Below are 20,499 nucleotides of genomic sequence, written 5' to 3'. Positions count from 1 at the left end.
TTGTTTAATAAAAGATGAAATTATATTTATTAAAAATTGGAAGAAAATAGGTTAAAAATAGTATATAAATACATTTATATGTGTATATATACACACTAATAACTTTGGATTTATTTGATTATTTTAGCTACAATAAAAGTGAGCCAAGAATGTATCATTTTGTTTCTTTCTTACTTTCTAATTCCTTCTAAAACTCAAGGAGTGTGTAGAGTTGGGGTGTGTATATGACATATACCCATACATCAGTCCTAAATTATACAAGTGGACCAGTTAACATTCCTTAATGATATTAACACTTTTAAGTATATAAACTTATATGTTGTCACTTAATTTATCTTTTTAAATGTCACTTTTATAAGCCCTTATATAGTGTGTTTATAAGTCTTATAAGATAAGACTAAATATATCAGCAGTCTTTGTCTTATTTTTTTCCTCCTTAAAGGCATTGGAACGCGTTGCAGTTGGCCAAGGGGTAAGTAAGAGTGTTTACTCTAATCCAGTTGATGAATGTGATAGTTTTTCCCAAAGTACTCTTCATACTTGACCTGCTGATGAACTTAAAACCTGATGTATTTTAATAAATATCACCTCTTCTTGTCACTTCTTCATATTCAAATTTATACATTTTCTGTAAGTTTACTTTTAAAAGGGAAGTGAGCTTTCAGGAAAAGTATATTGAACTTTTAGAAAAACTTCCACAGTATACTCTTGTACTGCTGTCTCATTTCTTCATATTACATTAAATAGTCTATAAATATTTCTAAAGAATGCGGTCACTGACTGTAGGCTTTTATGGGCTTAGTTCAAAAAAAGATAAACAAGGTATAGCCTTCAATTTATTTTTTAACTATAGTCCAGAACAGACATTTCAGTTGGTTGTTTTTTAACTTTTTTCTTTATTGACTTCATTAGTCATTAGTTGCAACAGCCAAATGGGTTTCCACATATAAACATGTTAAATATATCCCCCAGGTATTCATGTAATTGCCGTGTCCTCTACTTTATGATTCATGAAACATATTAGGAATTTTAGAGTTTTTTAAATAGAGGTTTAATGAAGTTTTTTGAGAGATTTAAAAAAATTTTTTATTAGAGTTTTCTTGTTGGACCTAAATTTTAGAAATCTCTCTTTTGCTTCTTTTCAGAGAGCATTAGTATGTCAGTTTGAATTTTTAAAAATAGTAGCAACAAGTATCATTTACAGAGTGCTTACTCGGGCCAGACATCATGTTTAGAACTTTGTGTGTGTGTGTATATTTAAGTATCCATTGTTCTGACCTAAAAATTAATAAAAATTGATTTTTTAAAGGCTTTGGAGCATATTGTTTAAGTGTATAGGCTTTAGTCTCAAACTGCTGGATTGTATCCTGTCTTCATTAGTTACTGGTTTAGTGACCTTGGACGCATGTCATGATTTCTCCATAGCTTACTTTCTTTATCTATAAAATACAAATAATGGCAATAGTAATAAAAGTAACAATAATACTTTCCTCATAGAGTTTTGCAAGGATTCAGTGACTGAAAGATGTAAAATGCTTAAAACAGTATCTGTCACATAGTAAGTGCTCAATAAATGTCAACTGTTATTGCTGTTATATGTGGTTAATAATTATGATCATGAAAATAATATCTAATTTACCACAGTGCTTACCAAAGTACTGTTCAAAGTTTTCTTCATCAGTTAAAGTACCACAAACATAGCCTATGCGATAGGAAGTATATCCCATGATACACATGAGGAAATTAAGTAGTGAACGCTGGGATTTGAATCTCTGACTCTGTAGCCCAAGCTTTTAGCTACCATAGTGCAGATCAACTTAATGGTTCCTTAGGGGTCTGGAAGAGGAAAGAGCTGTTATCATAATAATGCCCCAATGCATTTGTGATCTGTTTTTCAATTTCCCAAGTGTTAGCTTATGGTTATGCCTATCTTATGAGTTGGATATTCCCTAAACTTACATAAGAATATGATACACAGTTTAACAGTGAGTTCTAGCTCAGTTAATTTGTTGCAGAGTTCTGACTTCCAGCTTAGTGCTGTCTTCACTAGACCTGTAAAATGCATGTCTAATAGATATACTTTAAGGCTGTACTCTTTCTACTCCCTCCCATTTAAAATGCATTAAAATGTTAAATTGATCTATCACTTGTGAAGGAAAGAAAGTAAACTCTTGGAGTTACGTCTCGTTTATTCCTGGAGTAGTCAGGCACAGGCTGCTTGAGAGATGCTGACTTCTTTCCCACTTATCTCCATCTGTATTTACCAGGATGGATAGTCCTGATTATTCCAGGAGTGTGCATTCGACAGCACTTCATAGCTCTCTTTCCTTTGTCTTAGGAAACAGCTGTAAAGCTCTTATTTACTCAGGGTAACTTGGGAATGATGCTTTATTCTGTTGTGTTTGTATTCCTCTCTGCATTCCATTTTTGTATGTTCTCTTGCTTAAAACACATTTCTTGGTCTTTTTTTTTTGTGGTCTCTCTACAATTAGTACAATATAAATACACATTTATTTCTAAACTTATTTTATGTATTTTTTTCTCAAAGACATGGAAAAGGAGAGCTTTATTTTTAGAAGTTTTTTCTCTTCTTTCCTAAATGAAAGTATGTAATAAAAAGATTAACGACACCCCTTCCCTGCCAAAGTGTCAGAGAGGCAAAATAACATCATGGTTTGCTACTGGGACATCAGAGCCAGGCTTCCTCAGTTCAAATAACAACTCGACTATTTTTAGGAGTTTCACATGCATTTCCCATAAAATTAAAGTTCATATCTATTATAACTAATCAAATAATAAGTTAAGAACTTTGTAAGCCATTTATAATATTAATATTGCACTTCATGTAATAATATATTTCCCAAAATACCTTGAATTTCAATAGAACAATATAGAAGTAAGTGTTAATATATGAAAAGAGATTTCAGCATTTTTGTGAGAGAACTGATAGGATTTCGGGGGACGTGGGGGACAGATGGTAAAATAGAGATTTGGGATATTATGGAAAAGAATTACTTAAGATAAAAAAAAGTCAAATGAAAAATATATCCCGAGAGGGGAAATTCTGAATGAAATGTTTTGGAGACATCTTCACGAAACGAAAATTTAGAAGTCAGAGATTTTATTTCAAGTCAAGGAGTTGTATTTGCTACAATGAAGCTCTCTTTTCTGTATAGTCCTTTTTTCACCTTCTACTTCTTTGAAACTATTATGCTTCATTAGAGTCCTTCTCTTCAGCCATTCCTTCTTTCCTTTCAAAAACTTCTGCACCTTCATGGACATTTCCCACCTCTTTTTTTCCCAGGAAGTGGAGCCTTGCCTAGACTTCAGTCTCTGAGCTCATGTCCTCTCCAAAGCCCTTCTTTTCAACTCTGTAGTAGGCAATGCTGTGTTAGGCCTCAGACATCTTTTCAGTATGTCCTTACTTGGGGTAGTACCTTTTCTCTCTGGTGTGAATCCCAGGTAATACTGTCTCTAATCCATCACCATTAGGGCAGACCCACATTCTCTTCTTGTTTGCACATATCCTACCTATCTGTTCTCATGTATAGAGCCGACTTGGCTAGTTGTGAAAATTTATTTCTATGTTTTTATGTTTTATCTGCATTTGGGACATTAGCTAATTTTTCTTTAATTATGCCTTTTCTTCCTCATTCACTACTACTTTTTTTCTAGTTTCTTCTATTTTCTTGCAGAATTACTTTCTCAATGAGAATTAGCCTCAGTACATTTTAATTTAGAAAAATTATAAAATTATCTCCTGTGTTTAGCAACAAAGTCAGCATTGTAACATTCACTTATGGTCTTGACTCTCAGGGATTGATCTGATTTCTGTTTTTGTTTGCTTCTTGTGCTCACGTATCTCTACGTTTTTTTTCAGCTGCCTACTGAGTCCCTTTTCTATCGTGCTGTCCTGCAGGATATCATTAAAGACTGCTACGGCATCACCAAATGGTATAAGAATTTTATTTCAATAAGAATAACAATCCTGCATTGTAAGTGAAAAGTCTTTTAGTTTTCAGGTGACTTTGTTCAGGGTCACTGTTACTGGTAGAAGCAGCTTTGAATTTGAGCATCATCAGGAAATAACAAAGAAATATGCAGCAACTGTACCTTAGGTTAATCGTTATTAAAGTGAAGGCTCTAATGATTCCCTTTTGTCCTGAAAGGTTATTGTGATGATAAAGTGATATATATAAAATGTACTTTAGAATTTGAGAAGTACTGAAATATATATATATAAGTAACTCAGTGAATATAATATTTTAATATAAGCAGGAGTTATATTTAAAATATTTCATAACCACTTAGCTAATTAGATCAGGTATCAATCCTAAACAGCCATTGTGGCCATTCATGTCTCTACTGGTGGAATAGTAGCCCTGCATATGTTTTGTTTTGTTTCTGTTTTACCCAGATAGTGACTTCTTATACAGAGAGGCAAGGGGTGGCAGAATTTTTCATAATATTGGTTCAGCAGCTCCTGTACTCAATCATCCATTGAAAATCCCTTCAAGTTTCATGAATGTCTTCTTACTGATTGTAATTTTAGGATTCTGATAGCCATTTGGTTGTAATAGGATTACTCTTCAAATTAAAATAGGGCAATTTTCAAATTCTCAAAAACGAATCCACACTTAACAGAGATAGGAGCTATTTTCAGATAAGGTATAATTTCTTTGTAAGAAAAAATAATCCATTTTTTAATGAAAGAAATTATGACATACAAATATCTCTGTATATAGAGGTGGTTTCAGTTGTCATTTCTATGTAGATAACTCCCAAATTTGTATCCCAGTCTGCATTCTCTTTAGATACTAATATATTTATATATTAATCTTCACAATGTCTTAAAGTGAATTTCTCATAGTTTCCCAAAAACTATCTTCCTTTTCTGAGGTCACCCCAAGATGGTAACCTTGCTGGAAAAAAGTCACAAAATTGTGCAAATTCATATCCCCTCAAGTATTCCTTTAAGACCTGGAATCTTTTCATTAATATGTTTGTTGTTCTCTTAATGACCATTTAAAATCATCTACATACAGTCTTCTCTGAACCTTTCTTTTCAGATCTCTCCAACCCTCCACATTCTTGTCTGCCTGTATTACTCAGTAGATATTATTTATGATAAAACTTACTTCATTCCAGAGCCTCATTGACCTTTCAGCCACATTTGACCATGTTGATCATTGTTTTTTTCCCAAACTCTCTTCCTCATTGTCTTCCATTAAGCTGCATTTCTCTTAAGTTTCTTTTTCCTACTCTGAACACTCATCTGCCTTTTTGAAGTGTTTTTCTTCTTACTCATCCCTTTGGCATATCTTGACATTATCTAGTGTTTTATACTCAGCTGCTGTCTCTTTACATTTCCTCTTTCTTTCAGTAAAATTAAAATGTGTTTTGTAGCACAGTGGAAACTTTTGAAAGACCTAGAGTTCCCTTTAAAAATGCAGCTTTTTTAATATTATAAGTTTACAACTTCTCTCTCATAGTATTGTCTTCCACTATTGTATGTTAAAGGAATTCTCAAAAGCAGATCTTGAATATTTTTATAATATATAAGTTAAAACTGTTCACAAAAATATTGCTACATTTTTCTCACATGTGGAGCTTGTGTCATGTACATAGAAGGTATTTAAAAACATTTTATGATTGAATTTTAAATGATCTATAATTTAAATTGGAAAAACTAAAAAGTGATTCAATTTTGTTTTTCAGTGATCGGCATGTTGGTAAAATTTACGCCAAATCCTCTTCCTTTCTGGATTATGTCAAAAAGTCTCTAAAGAAGCTTGGATTAGATGAGTCCAAGGTTGGTATATGATTACCCATTGCTTTATAAGAAACAAGAAGACTTCTGTGGGATTTTGAATTGAGATAATACAAAAATTATTTGCCTTGCACTTTTCTCTTATTTGTGAAACCGAACTTCAGTCACCTTTATTCCAATTCACCTTTCCTGTCAGTATGGATGGTTTGCTGTCATTTACCTCCAGAGTGATTCCTATTTTAGGTTTTTCAGGTAAAAATTGTGCCAATTCTTAAGTCACAATAGACTTGAAAAAACAAGATAACAGAACAAATGGGAATTTTAAGTAGAACAGGAGATAAGGTTTTAAACTGCATTTATTTAAAGATTGTATAACTAATTAAAATGAAAAATCTTCAATTCAAAAAGCCTTTGAATGGGAAAATCCTGGGAAGTGATAACATAATAGGAGGCCCAAGCTAATAATTGAGAACATGTTGTTGAAGACAAAAAGGTAAACTGATGGACTAGTGGTAATAAATATTCTAACACAGAAGAAAAGCAACTCTCGACATGATTCAGATGAGTTGTTAGCTAAAATATTAAGTTGAACCTAGATCACTTTGGTATTTTGAATTGATTATAAATTGAAATAAAGAATAAAATAGGTGGTTAAAGGAATGAAATATATTTCTTGAAAGAGAAAAGTTACACAGATATGCTTAAGTTATATTGTACCAATTACCCATTTAGTCCCCAGTTGTTTTATTACTTAAAGCAATTAGACTGGTACTAATCAGTTTCTTCCCCTATAAAATGGCTATTAAAAAGCATTCCTAATTCATATGATTTAAGAACGATTAAATGAGGTAATATACATAAAATTCTAAAAACAATGTTTGTACACAGTAAGTGCTAACTAAATATGCTAGTTTTTATTATTCTGATATTTGTATATGTACTACTTATAATAATGCAATTGATATGACTCCTGTAAATATTTTTATTTAGTCACCAAAACGAAGATCCTTCTAGTCTTGCATAAATAAATACAAATAGACACTGTTATCCTAGTTATTTTATTTGTCTTTTAAAAATATTTTTAATCAGATTTGTTTTCCTTCCAATTAGTCTTAATGAGTACATATATTTATTTTGTGTCTCAATTCTGTGTCTTACATTTAATATCAAGATCACAAACCTAAGCATAATTTTTACAATTAGAGAGCTAAGTTTTTACTTAAACTAATGATGTGTTCATCCTTTGCCAAAAACTAATAATATATTATCCTTTGCCAAAAACCAAATAGTAAAAATCCAGAAAGAATGTTACTTATTTTTCCTGCTGGCTTTCTTTTTCCAGGTTTGTTTCTAATAATAATCATAATAAATGTTTCTTAATATGCTTATTATATTACTGATTCAAATATTAATAATAGCTAATATTTACTAAGCACTTACTATGTGATATAGTTCTTATGCTAAGAACATCATAACATTATCTCATTTACTCTTCACAAAAACACCTGTGGTAAATACTATCGTTATTCCTAGTGTAATGATCTAGAAAGAGGGGCTCAGAAAAAGGCAAGTCATTTTCCCAGGGTCAGAGAGCATGCAGCTGGTAGAGCTGGAACTTGAACACAGACTCAGCTTTCATCAGAACCTCAAATGTTAACCACCACTACATGGAAATGTGAAATTAAAAACAAAAGGAAAAAAGGCTAATATAGATAAGTATCACCATGAAAAATCAGTCTTAAATGATTTTTAAGCTACTTTTACTAGCTAGTAAGGGCAATAACAGTGCCCCACTGATTTTTCTCTTAATACTATTTACACTCATTAAAAACATATGTCAAATAAAATAGATGAGGAAAAGGAACAAGAAGCCCAAGCTGGCAAGGGAGGAAGGTATAGGACATAATAAGGCATTTAAGAGGTAGTGGGGCGAGAGGAAGCAGATAGGTGAGTACATGGTTTGGGTTTTTTTGTTTATTTTAATGTTAAGTGAGAGGAATTTAGAGAGTTGTGTCTGTCAGGCCAGAGTGGCCGGAAATAGGATAAGTTATTAAAACCACAGACATACTTCTGATCTAATAACAGAATCCTATTACTTTTCTCCCATATCACGAAGTAGCAGGGCTAAAATGAAAGTTTTGACCACAAGCACAGTAAAAAGAGATCTATGAATAGTTTTATTTATAAAATGGAATTAATTTTCACGAAATTCTAATTATTAAAAAGTATCAAAACCACTTAAATTTAAAATATTAAATATACCAAAATATTTAAAAGATCTTTGACTAAACTCATAATCATTTATTAACAAACTTTTATATATAATTGAAAGTGTGGTGTACACATTGATGTATTTCTGATCTCTTAAAGTACATCTCTTCACATTCAAAACTATGCAAGCAAGTGAAGTGCCTAGAACATCTCCAAACATGCCCTGACACATTCTTAGTCACAAGAAATCCTGTTAAACATGTGGAAAACCCAAGAACATTCCCAGACAAGTCATCATTCCAAAGGAGACAAGAACTGTGTGTGCTAGATATATGTGGCTCAGACACAGCTTAAAATATTAGTCCGTAATTCCTGTAGTCAGTTGTGAAGGACAGCATTGGACATTTCCTCTTAGAGCAGAATTTCTCAAACTCAGCACTAGCATTTAGCTAATTGTTGTGGGGGCCGTCCTGTGCGTTGTAGGATGTTAGCCGCATCCTTGGCCTCTACCCACTAGGTGTCAGCAGTAGCACCCTAGTGAACAATCAAAATGATTGCATTTAATTACATTTAAAAATTACATTTTATCATATTTTAAAAGTCTCCAGACATTGTCAAAAATGCCCTGACAGGGAAGGGGGCAAAATCACCCCCAGCTGAAAGTCACTGTCTTTGAGCATTTGTCATTTTCAACCTTTACCTTCTGTCCCAAACTTTGGTATCTCACCAAATTTCAGAAAACCTCCAAAATTGTCTTTAAAATTTCATGTTTTCTTCATGGCCTGCAGCATTTATTCAAATGAATGAAAAAGTTTATTTAAGCTATTATAAATGAAATAAAAACAATAAAACTGGTGATTTGATGGAAAGGGGGTGCTGTTGGATGGGTAAAGTTGAAAATCACTAAATTAGAACCTTAGTGAAAGTTGATAAAGGATAATTCCAAAAAAATCCTTAGATATTTCTCCAAAACAGGCCAGCAAAAGCAAGACCTTTGAGAGTAAAAGCGTTTAGTTATCAGCAAATATTTAATCTGAAGTATCTCCCGTGTGCCAATAGCAGTAAACTCTGAAGCTACAAAGATAATTAAGACATAACCCATGAAAAAAGAAGAAAAGTAATTGTAACATGAACTTACAACAGTAGACACATATATAAAGTACAATAGAGGCATAGGGAAAGGAGTGACTCACTCTGCCTGTGAAGATTTCACCCACAGAACTTTCAAAATCGGAGTCAATCCTGTCAAACCATACTGCTGCTCCATCAATGGAATTTATGTAATATTCTAAATCCTTTGTTTTCATTTCAAGAGTCTTCACAGCATCTTCACCAGGAGTAGATCTCAAGAAATCACTTTCTTTGCTCATCCATAAGAAGCAGCTCCACATCTGTGAAAGCTTTTATCATGAGATCGCAGCAATTGCGTCACATCTTTATACTCCGCTTCTTGTTCTAGTTTTCTTGCTATTTCCACCACGTCTGCAGTTACTTCCTCTACTGAAGTCTTGAACCCCTCAAAGTATCTGTGAGGCCTGGAATCAGCTTCTTCCAAACTCTTGTTAAGGTTATTTTGACCTCTTCCCATGAATCATGAACATTCTTAATGACATCTAGAATAGTAAATCTTTTCAAGAATGTTCTCAGTTTACTTTGCCCAGATCCATCAGAGAATTACTATCTATGGCAACTATAGCTTTATATATTTTTTTTTAATAATAAGACCTAAAAGTCGAAATTGCTGCTTGTCCCATGGGCTGCAGAATGGGTGTTGTATTAGCAGCATGAAAACAACACAAATCTTGTTGTATATCTCCTGAGCGCTTGAGTGACCAGGTGCATTGTCAATGAGCAATAATACTTCAAAAAGAATCTTTTTTTTTCTGAGCCATAGGTCTTAACAGTGGGCTTAAAATACTCAGTAAACCATGTTGTAAACAGATATGCTGTCATCCAGGCTTTGTTGTTCCATTTGTAGAGCACAGGCAGAGCAGATTTAGTGTAATTCTTGAGGGCCCTAGGATTTGGGGAATGGTAAATGAGGCTGGCTTCAACCTAAAGTCATGAGCTGTATTAGCCGCTAACTGATGAGAAAATTAGCCTATCTTTTGAAGCTTTGAAGCCAGGCATTGACTTCTCCTCTCTAGTTATGAAAGTCCTAAATGGCATCTTTTTCCATTATAAGGCATTTTGGTGTACGTTGAAAGTCTGTTGTTTAAGTGGAGCCTCCTTCATTAATGATCTTAACTAGATCTTCTGGAGAACTTGCTGTAGATTGTATGTCAGCACTTGCTGTTCACCTTGCACTTTTATATTATAGCAATTGTTTCTTTCCCTAAACCTCATGAACCCACCTCTGCTAGATTCAGACTTCTCTTCTGCAGCTTCTTCACCTCTCTCAAACTTCGTAGAATTGAAGAAAGTTAGATCCCTGATTTGGATTAGGCTTTGACTTAAGGGAATTTTGTGGCTGGTTTGATCTTCTATACAGACCACTAAAATCTTCTCCATATCGGCAATAGGGCTGTTTCATTTTTGTATCATTTGTGTGTTCACTGGAGTAGCACTTTTAATTTCCTTCAAGAATTTTTCCCTTGCACTCACAATTTGGCATCACATCCCCCTACCTTGAGTTCTAGCCAAAGGGTGTATAACAGCCTCAGTCCCAACATCTAGTGGTGAAAATATGATCAATTGCTAACCTATCTTATGATCAGGTAGGATGTGAGGAGGATCTCTGAACAACTGTGTGTCTTTCATCCATTTATCCAACGCATTCCCCACGAAGTGTGGTCCACCCTTCCTTATCTGGACCCCCTTATATAGATCTATAAAAAGACAATTTTAATAAATAAACAGAGGAGAAGAGACAAATCTTTCATGAAAAAGAATTCCAAATATTCTGTTTAGATACTGCACCCTCAAGATGATGGAGTATAACTCCCCAGTCAAGTGTGGGCTGCACATCGTGACTTTCTTCCAAAGCGTGTAGTGTGGAAAGGGGGAAAAAGAGGAAATTTACAGTGAAGAAACCTGACAAACCCTATCTCATGAGGAGCATGGCACTGTGCTTTTGTAATCTTCCTCTCAAAACCCATAGCCCGAGTCTAATGATGAGGAAAACATCTGGGAAACACTAGTGAAGGAACATTCTACTAAATGCCTGACCAGTACCCCTCAAAACCGCCAAGACCATCAACAACAGGGCAAGTCTGAGAAACTGTCACAACCAATAGGACTAAATGCAATGTGGTATCCTGGATGGGATCCTGGAGCTGAAAAAGGACATTGGATAAAAACTATGGAGAGCTGAATGAAATGTAGACTTTGACTAATACTAGTATATCAGGATTGATTCACTATAACAGATAACTATTATAAGAGAAACTGGCTGTAGGGAATATCTAAACTATTATCTTCAAAATTTCTGTAAATCTAAAACTGTTCTGAGATGTTTATTTTTAAAAATAATATGAGAAAAGCTAATATTTATTTAACTTTGCTTTGTGGCAAACATTGTGCTAAAATTTTTGATTATATTAACTCACTGAATACTAAGGATGACTTTATGAAATGAGTACTGTTATCCTCAACTTATAGGTAAAGAAGTCGAATAAGTAGATTTCTTAAAGCCAAAGTCTGGGAAATTGGGGAGGGAGGATTCCAGTGCAGTCTGTCTTACTCTAGATTCCATGCTCCTTTTTATCATATTTGTATAACTTAATAACAGACATTGAGCACAAGAAGAATGCTTGTTCAGCGTTTTTCTAGAACTAGCAGTCGTCAAATAGGCCAACAAGGAAGACTAAAGAGAAAAATCTGCACTTGCCACCAGATAAAATAAATGCACTTCTCAAACAGATTGGAAAATTGAGGTTTGAAATAAAGGCAGAAGAAATTCAAGGAATGATGAATCTCACTGAAGCGTTAAAGAAATGCTTATCCCCTGAACTGTGACTCTTGAAACTTGCAGACAGGATGAAGTTGGTCAAGCATTTGAAATGTGTTGAGTTGTAGGACATATACTGTCTAACACATAGGCTATACTGGAGTTAAAATCAGTCAAAACAATTGTAAGGAAAGTAGGGGGAATGAAATCTAAAGCACCTTAACATGACTGTTCATATACTGTGTCTTACCCAGGTTCTCTTTAGAACTGGGTGTCTCCCTGAACCTAAACCATAGCCCACTGAGCTAGGGCCCAATTACACAGAGTAACTAATATTAATCCCTTTTTCTGCAGTCTAGGAGATGGGCAGCAGGGAGCAATGGAATTCATGACTTATACTCCCAGCTGCTATTCAGTGCGTACTTCAGTTTGTAATTTTGCCTGTTTGTCATTGCCTAAGTATGTTCTACCCCAGTAGCACCTCAGTTCTGATGCCTTCATCAGGTGTTTGCCCTTTCTAGGCTTTTACTGGATTTGACACTCAATAATGTCATCTATAAAATGAGACCATGAATATATGTGTTACAGAGTGATGTTGAAATTAAGTAAGATCGTGTCTTCATAAAATTTCCATAGAATCTCTCTTGTAATCTTATGAGACTGGTAGTTGAGCATTTGATTGAAAATGTTGATTAAAGCATGAAATCATACCTTAAATACTGAGTTTTTCACTTAGAAACATATTAATATAATTTTATCCACTGAACTTTTGGTATAAGAACAAGGCCATTTGTTTTGTTTTGGTTTTGTACACAGCTTTGTATATAGTTTTACCATTTGAGTAAACTACCTTAACTTTTCATCAAACGTACCTATAATGAGTAGTCTACAGTATCCAGCTTTGGTTCAAAGTGAAGAAAAGGACTTCCATTTTTTCAAATAGGAAAGTGAAGATGACTTTCTCACCTTTTTTTCTTCAAAGTCACACTAAAGCAACAAATAGAATGAAAAACAGAAACACAAACTCCTTCTTTGACAAAATCAGAATGCATGTTAAATCTCAAACCATGTGTATTATGAAGTACAGTGAAGGAAACGAGGGATGCAGAAAGATGCCAGGAGAAATTGCCCAGGGTTATATATAGATCACTGACAAAACCAGCAGAATATAGTTCTCTAAAGTAGCATGTCCTGAGGAGCAAATACGATCAACTCAGTAAGAATAAATCTCAACTGGTGGGAACAGAATCATGTAAGTGATCTAGAAAGTGGCCTTCTAACCACAAGAGTTCAGCGTATTATGGGTATTGTGTTTTAGAGAAAAAAAAAAAAAAAGCGGTGCTTGTTGATGGATTTAAGTGGATGTTAGAGGAAATTAACTATGACTATGTGTCCTTATTGTGTTCCTGTTGCCTTTGAATTATTCTCTAGGATATATAGTTTTAGATTTATTGTTTTAAACTTTAATTTTACTCAAGATGTTTATTGAGCTCCTACTATGTACCCCAAACAAAGAAACAAGTGAAAAAGTAAATATTTCATCACCTCTTGTTGAAATCAAACAAAATTAATAGAATGTTATTGGTGATTTTATTTATGATATGCTGAGTAATCTATATAGATGCAGAAAATTTAAATGAAAGAATTTAGTTATATTGACTCCTTCCTGAATATCCTTAGAGCTCTTCAGACACCTAAGATTGTTTTAAATTATTATGTTTATTTTACTTTAGAGTATGTTTGATAAAGAAAGATTTTTTCACTGTTGTTAAATAAGTTTATTTATTATTGTTGTTTTATCTTAAAGCTGCCAGAAAAAACTATAATGGACTACTACGAGAAGTATAAGCCTAGAATGAATGAGCTGGAGGCTTTTAATATGGTAAATCTCAGAATTAAACATATTAAACTAAATATGTTGCTAGACTTGAATAGGATCCTATTAAATTTTATAACAGGACCAACCAATCTATGTTGTTTTTCTCTCAATGTAGAAAAACCGTTTTGGATCATTTCCTATTTCAGAACTATATTAGGTGTCAATAATGTAATAAAGAGAACACATGGTAGATTTCTCTTAAAGTGTTATTATAAATTTACGGAAATAAGTTTTAGAGTTCTTTGAACACATATTGGTCTCAGTTAATTCACAAGCATTCCTTTTAATGAATTTCATTCTTAGTACCCCTTTAAAAGCTTTCTATCACATATGTATGATTGCTTTTGGAGTCTACCCCAAAGTCACTCAAAGGACATTAGTTTCCTATTACTATTAAAGAACAACTTTTGATCTCTGAAGTATTCATTTTCTGAAGATGTACATTGGGTATTGGAGATTTGACCTTACTCAAGTTTCTGTAGGTACATTTTCTTAAACATAAGTGTTATGCTAGTATTTTTGTTTGTTTTGAAGTACCACCATCCTATTTTATTCTTTCTTTTAGTTGAAAGTTGTTCTTGCTCCTTGTATAGAGACATTGATTCTTCTGGATCGACTTTGCTACCTGAAAGAGCAGGTAAATTATGTTAATTTTAAATGCATCACAAATATCTTTATTAGATCCAGTAATATGGATCCACTTATAACTAGGATAACTTAATTTCACGTAGAACTAGTAAGGTAATTTTTCTCATTATATTTTCCAAGTTTAAACATTCTTTCCATCTCTTGAAACAAAAACATATGTACAACAGATGTTTTCAGCAAAGCTGCTATAATAAAGTTTACATTCTTTTAATTGTATGGTAATTACTGTATAGTAGGTACTGAACTCAAACCATCATTTGTGACATATTGTATAGCTAAAATTAATAAGGCCATACATAAAAGTTGTCATTCATATATTTTATTTTGTAAAAATTACCTTTTAATTCACTTTTGAATTTTGGGACATATGCACTCTGCAGTATAGAAATTTCTTTCTGATCAATGAAAATTGCTTCTTTTTTTGCAGTCTTATTTGTTACATCTATGTTGAATGACCAAAAAAATTGGACTTTTGATTATCTTTGGGGAAAATGAGTTTTTCAGATTCTACTCTAAGCTGTGGTCAAAATAAAGTTTTTGAACTGTTTAAAAAAAGTGCATTTGTGGATTCAGCTTTATGTTTCCACTATAAACTCTTTATTTTAATAATTCTGTTTTATCATATGGGGAGCTTCTTTTCAACAGGCTACTTGAAACAAGTGGATTTTTAATAAATGGTGTTTTTGTGGAGAAAGGCAATTTTTAAATATTTAGATACTGATGTACTTTCCTAAGCTACTAACTCAAAATCACTGGAAAGTTTTGGTTCCCAAGTTGGTGGTTGACAGAATCAGGCCTATTTTACTCCTCATTTCCCTTTTCAAAACAATTGCCAGTGACCTCAGTAAAATAGGCAAAATGGTGTGCACCAAGATTAAAAGATTGATAATGAAGTGATAGAGATCATATAATTTTTAATTTTCTTAATAGTTTAAATAGCATTTTACTATTATAAAAGTAACATTTATGTTAGAAAATTTGAATGAAGAATATGAAAAAAGAAAACTAAAAGTAATGATAATCTCACCCTTCAGCATTAGCTATTAGTTGTGTTTTCTAGCGCTTCTAATGTATGTATGTTGCATGTATATGTTTGAGCATTTATTTCTACTTTAATTAGGTGCAGTGTTGCATCTAATTTATTTGTTTTATATAGAATTTTTCCAACTCATTAAATGTACTACAGAAGCTGAATAACATTTCATCATACAATAATTTACTTAAGTAATACCCAGTTGTTACTAGCCACTTTCCATTTTTCACAGTTGCAGCAAAGAGTGGCCTTGTGGTTCACTCTCCATGTAAGTCTTTATTTCTTCAGCTTAAATTCCCAAAGGTGAAATTCTAAATGTTAATTTTATTCAACAGAAAAAAATTTTTTTTATATAATTTGTGTTTTTACATGGTTTTTGTATTCCAGTATATGGTCTGACATCTTTCGTTTTTACCCTCAACAAATAGTTGTCTATTTAAATCAGTTATCTCTTTGCAGGATGATATTGCATGGTCTGCGCTTGTGAAGTTGTTTGATCCTGTGAAATCTCCCAGGTGTTATGCTATTATTGCGCTGAAGAAGCAGCAGTGATTTCAGTTGAAGCAAGGTAATAGATGTATCTGTTTGTGGAACCTATTGCTAATTTTGCTTTTTTAAACATTAATGCCATGTTACATAAGTATTTGAAAAACATTTCTAAGTATTTTAAATAGACGATAAAATAACAGCTAACAACAGAATGCCTTAATCCATTTTTCCATTGTCAAAGCATATATTAATGAAATAAGAACTCATGAAAATATTGTAAAAGGACTGACCTACATTCCTAAGTTAGTACATCCATGGTAATCTGCGTCTTGCTTCCTGTTCAATATCTGAGACCCATGATATTTGCTAACTGTTTTACTGACTTAAAAACAGATAAAAGGTATAGGTGTATGTATAGTAGAACCAGTTGGGTCTGAAGATCATTTACATTTTCTTCCACCTTTTGGAAGGATTTACCATGTTATCAGAGGGAAAAATTCACGCTTAAATAAATGCCCAGGAGCCAGGATAGACATAAAAAGGGCCTAATATAAAGCATATTTTATACTGCCTTTTAGTCTAAATTAACGCGAGGAAATATTCCATGTCCTTAAAGGAATATGCACCTTGAAGGTGAGATATTCACTTTAAAGATTCTTGAGGCTATTTATCTTACTAAAATGAAGGATGGGTTGGCACTTACTGGAATTGCTTTTTGTTCTTTAAAAGGCCAGTCTAAGAAAAGCAAGAGTGAATAAGACAAGGCCAGCCTCTGCCCAGTGTGGTAAATGTTCCTTTCATTATTAAAAAACTTGAGGTTTCTAATACACATGGAAGAGATGGACAGCTGGGAAAAAAGCTTCCTTGATGCTCAGAGACTGTGTAAAATTCTTCCAGAAGAAAAAGTAACTCTTTCTTAAATTTCAGAGTCTATCCACAGATGAGAATAGTTCTTTGCTTTAGGTTGTGATACTGAGTTTGCAGCCAGTATACAAGTGAATGATCAGCTGCTTTGAAGAGCTAGTACAAAGCTTTTTATTCTGAAATTTTCAGACTTGTCCAGAAATGGAGCATAGAATATAATGAATCCCCACGTACACATCACCAACTTCACTAATGATCAGCATTTACCCGTGTTGTTTCATCTGTGCATACACAAGCAGGCGCACACACACACCCTTGCCACCACACCCATCTTCCCCAGAGAATTCTAAAGCAAGTCTCAGGCAGTTTGTTATTTCACATATTTCATATACTTTAGTATATATTTCTAAGTTATGGATTTTTTTCCGTAATAATCTGTTACTTGTCCTCATTCACATTTCCGTGATTGGCTCGAAATTTCTTTTATATCAGTTTGTTCAATTCAGAATGAAAACAGGGTTCACCCATTTTCATTTGTTTGATGTGTCTCTTTAGGTTGCTTATTTTACTCTCTTTTATTTCCTCATATTGTTTGCTATATGAGTAGCTATCTCAGAAGGAACAGAAAACCTTTCCAGCCTACTTTCTTTCCTTTTATCATTTCAATTTCTATATAAAATTTTACACGTTTTTTTCTGAAGCCCAAATAGTTGTATAACATTCTTTTCCCATTATAATAAAGAAAGAAAAGAACCTTATATGTGTAAAGCTCTGTTTAATGTAAGGAAGTGCATTACAACTGTTTTAACCAAGGAGACTATTTTATAGTCACTTCCGAATGTTTTAAAACACTGTCAGAAATTGCGTTTACCAATTAACAGCTTTCCAGTTTTTATTAATCAGAGAAAAATGTGAGATCCCAGCATCTAATCAACATGAAATGACCTGTATGATCACACTGAGATGATAACATCTTAGCAAGAGGCAAAGAAATGTAATATTTTGGTAGATGAATCCCCATTGCAATGTTTGTAGACTCTCATCTCATAAAAACTGCTCTGTGATAACTCATTTACAGTTGAGCTGAAGAATGTGGTGCATTGGCAGGGGCACCATTTCTGACAGTTACTTTCTGGGTGAGTTAAAGCAAGACACTTAATACCTCAGCACCTCATTTGTAAAGTAGGGTTTTATTTGATATTTATTTTATAAACATTTATTGACTGCCTACCATGTGTCAGAGATTATGCTAGATAGGCACTGGCACTATGGAGACAAACAAGAGATATGTCCCTGCCTCAGAGTTCACAGTCCAGCGAGGAAGTCAGTAAAATTACTAATTACACTAGTCAGTACTGTAACTACTCTACAGGGCTGGGAGGGTCAGGGCGCAGGATTCTGTAAGGTATCTTCAAATTAACAGACTTGGGGGAAGAAGAACTCAGTAGTATTAGTACCATAGTTTAGATTCACATGAGTTGTTTTGTGTCCTTGTCTGTCACTTAACTGTTCAGTGTGCCTCAGTTTTCTCACTGTAAAAATAACGTAAGAACAGAGTTAACTCATACGGTTGTTATGAAGATTAAAGGAATAAATATATGTTGTTGAATTCCCCCAAAATATCTCCAGGCACCCTGTTAATAAAGCAAAACTAAGTTTATTGGAATTCTCTGCAGTAATAGAGGACTTCCCCTTGACAGTTCTGACAGTCTCTGAAGGGGGAAGTCAGTGGAGTATATTTATAGGATTTGAAAGTCTGGGCTCTAGTTTAAGTTCACTTTTTAAAGATGAAGGACAGACTGGGAGTTGGAAAAGTTTGTGACATAAGCTTTATGGTTAGTATCTACAGTGAAGTGAGGGTCTTGAAGCAAGTCTTGATAAGTAAACTATTGCTTGATAAGAGAACCCTTTGGCAAGGTGAACAGATTGCCTGAGATAAATTAATATATTGGAACTTCCTGAAACAATGAAGTTATTTATTGGTTTACAGTCTTATCTTCTTTGGGCAAAGTTTTCGTGTAACAAATAAATCATGTTAACACAGGTGGTCTCAGTTCTTAGACCTCATAGCTCTTTTATATTGATGTAGATGGTTGTCATTCTCAATGTAAAGGACGTAATTCCTGGCACATAATGCGTAATATAAAAGCAATATTTGTGTTTTTAAGTGCCCTAGAGGGAGAGAAATGGGAACTTAACCATGTTTATAACATTGATTTTATAGGAAAAATACAAAATGTATTCTAAGTTCTAACCAGACAACTTATGAATGAATTGTTAGTGTCCCCATTCAAAATCTGAGGAATTGTCTGTGTTTAAAAGTAGGTTTGATTATTGGATAAAGAACATTACTTTATGTTCAGTGGATAAGTTCACAGTAATTTTACTTGCTGACATAATCTATTATTTTAAGATTAATATTTATTCTAGGATAATTTCTGACAATGATTATTCTGTACCAGTAGATATAAATGTAGAGATTTATACAAAAAAACCTCCATACTACCTGCATCTGAACATTGTTCTTTAATCCGTGTTTCTATTTACTGTGCATAATAATTAGTAGTAGTATTAATAGTATACTTATTGTTATTGCCCTCTTTAACATGCACGGTTATTCCAGTCTTTGTCATAAGGCATGAGTCATCCCCCCCCCGACCCCAGCCCCGGATGGCTATGAGCTAAATTGACTGCTTTATTTTTATACATATGTTTGATTTTTTTTATTGAGGTATAGTTGATTTACATATTATCTTTCAAGTGTACAAAGTAGTGATTCACAATTTTTAAAGGTGACACTCCATTTATATTATTATAAAATATTGGCTATATTTCCTATACTGTATATCCTTATAGCTTATTTGCTTTATACATAGTAGTTTGTATTCTTAATCCCCTACCACTATCCCTCTTTCTTTTCCTCTCCCCACTGGTATCCACTAGCTTGTTCTCTAAATCTCTGAATACATTTCTTTTTTGTTATATTCATTGATTTGTTTTATTTTTTAGATTCCATATATAAGTGATAACATACAGTTTTTCTCTTTCTCTGTCTGACCTATCCACTAAGCATAATACCTTCCAAATCTATCCATGCTGTTTCAAGTGGAAAAATTTCATTCTTTTTTATGGCTGAACAGTATTTCATTGTGTGTGTGTATATATATATATATAAAGTACATATATAAATACATAGAAAATTCCCATATGCTTTATTTTTTTCCTTCTAGTTTTATTGAAATGTAATTGACATACAGCACTGTACACATTTACAGTTTATGGCATAATGATCTGACTTACATCATGGAATGATTGGGATAATAAGTTTAATGAACATCCATCAACTCATATATATACAAAATTAAAGAAATAGAAAAAATGTATTTTTCCCTGTGATAAAGACTTTTAAGACTTACTCTTTTAAAAACTTTCATATGTAACATACAGCAGTGTTAGTTATTTTTTATCAGTGTTTTACATTATATCCTTAGTGCTTATTTATCTTATAACTAAAAGTTTGTACCTTTTGACTGCCTTCGTCCAGTTTCCTCTCCCTAAATCCCCCCCCTCAGGGACACCACAAATCTGATCTCTTTTTCTATGAGTTTGTTTGTTTTTGAAGTATAATTCACTTACAACACTATGTTAGTTCCTGTTTCGCAGCACAGTGATTTCATATTTCTATCCATTTCAAGATGATCACCATGATAACACTA

The 20,499-nt window shown here is 33.3% G+C and overlaps 1 protein-coding gene across 5 annotated transcripts in view; it reads left to right on the top strand.

Annotated features, from left to right (window-relative positions):
- The window catches only part of METTL25 (methyltransferase like 25), a 200,160-nt gene that overhangs the window by 41,491 nt on the left and 138,170 nt on the right, over positions 1–20,499 (top strand). For all 5 annotated transcript variants that reach the window (XR_012510797.1, XR_012510796.1, XM_074375331.1 and 2 more), the window contains exons 7-12: positions 443–472; positions 3,881–3,954; positions 5,719–5,812; positions 13,678–13,752; positions 14,315–14,386; positions 15,890–15,998. Coding sequence is in view for 3 of the 5 variants with exons in the window: in XM_074375331.1 (XP_074231432.1) it covers positions 443–472; positions 3,881–3,954; positions 5,719–5,812; positions 13,678–13,752; positions 14,315–14,386; positions 15,890–15,982 (438 nt within the window). In the remaining 2 variants the exon portion in view is untranslated. The remainder of the gene's footprint in view (positions 1–442; positions 473–3,880; positions 3,955–5,718; positions 5,813–13,677; positions 13,753–14,314; positions 14,387–15,889; positions 15,999–20,499) is intronic.

The sequence above is a fragment of the Camelus bactrianus genome, chromosome 12 (genome assembly GCF_048773025.1).
Source record: "Camelus bactrianus isolate YW-2024 breed Bactrian camel chromosome 12, ASM4877302v1, whole genome shotgun sequence".
In the NCBI taxonomy this organism is placed as follows: domain Eukaryota; kingdom Metazoa; phylum Chordata; class Mammalia; order Artiodactyla; family Camelidae; genus Camelus; species Camelus bactrianus.
The sequence above is the reverse complement of the archived record's forward strand: the minus strand, read 5'-3'. Positions and strand labels throughout refer to the sequence as shown.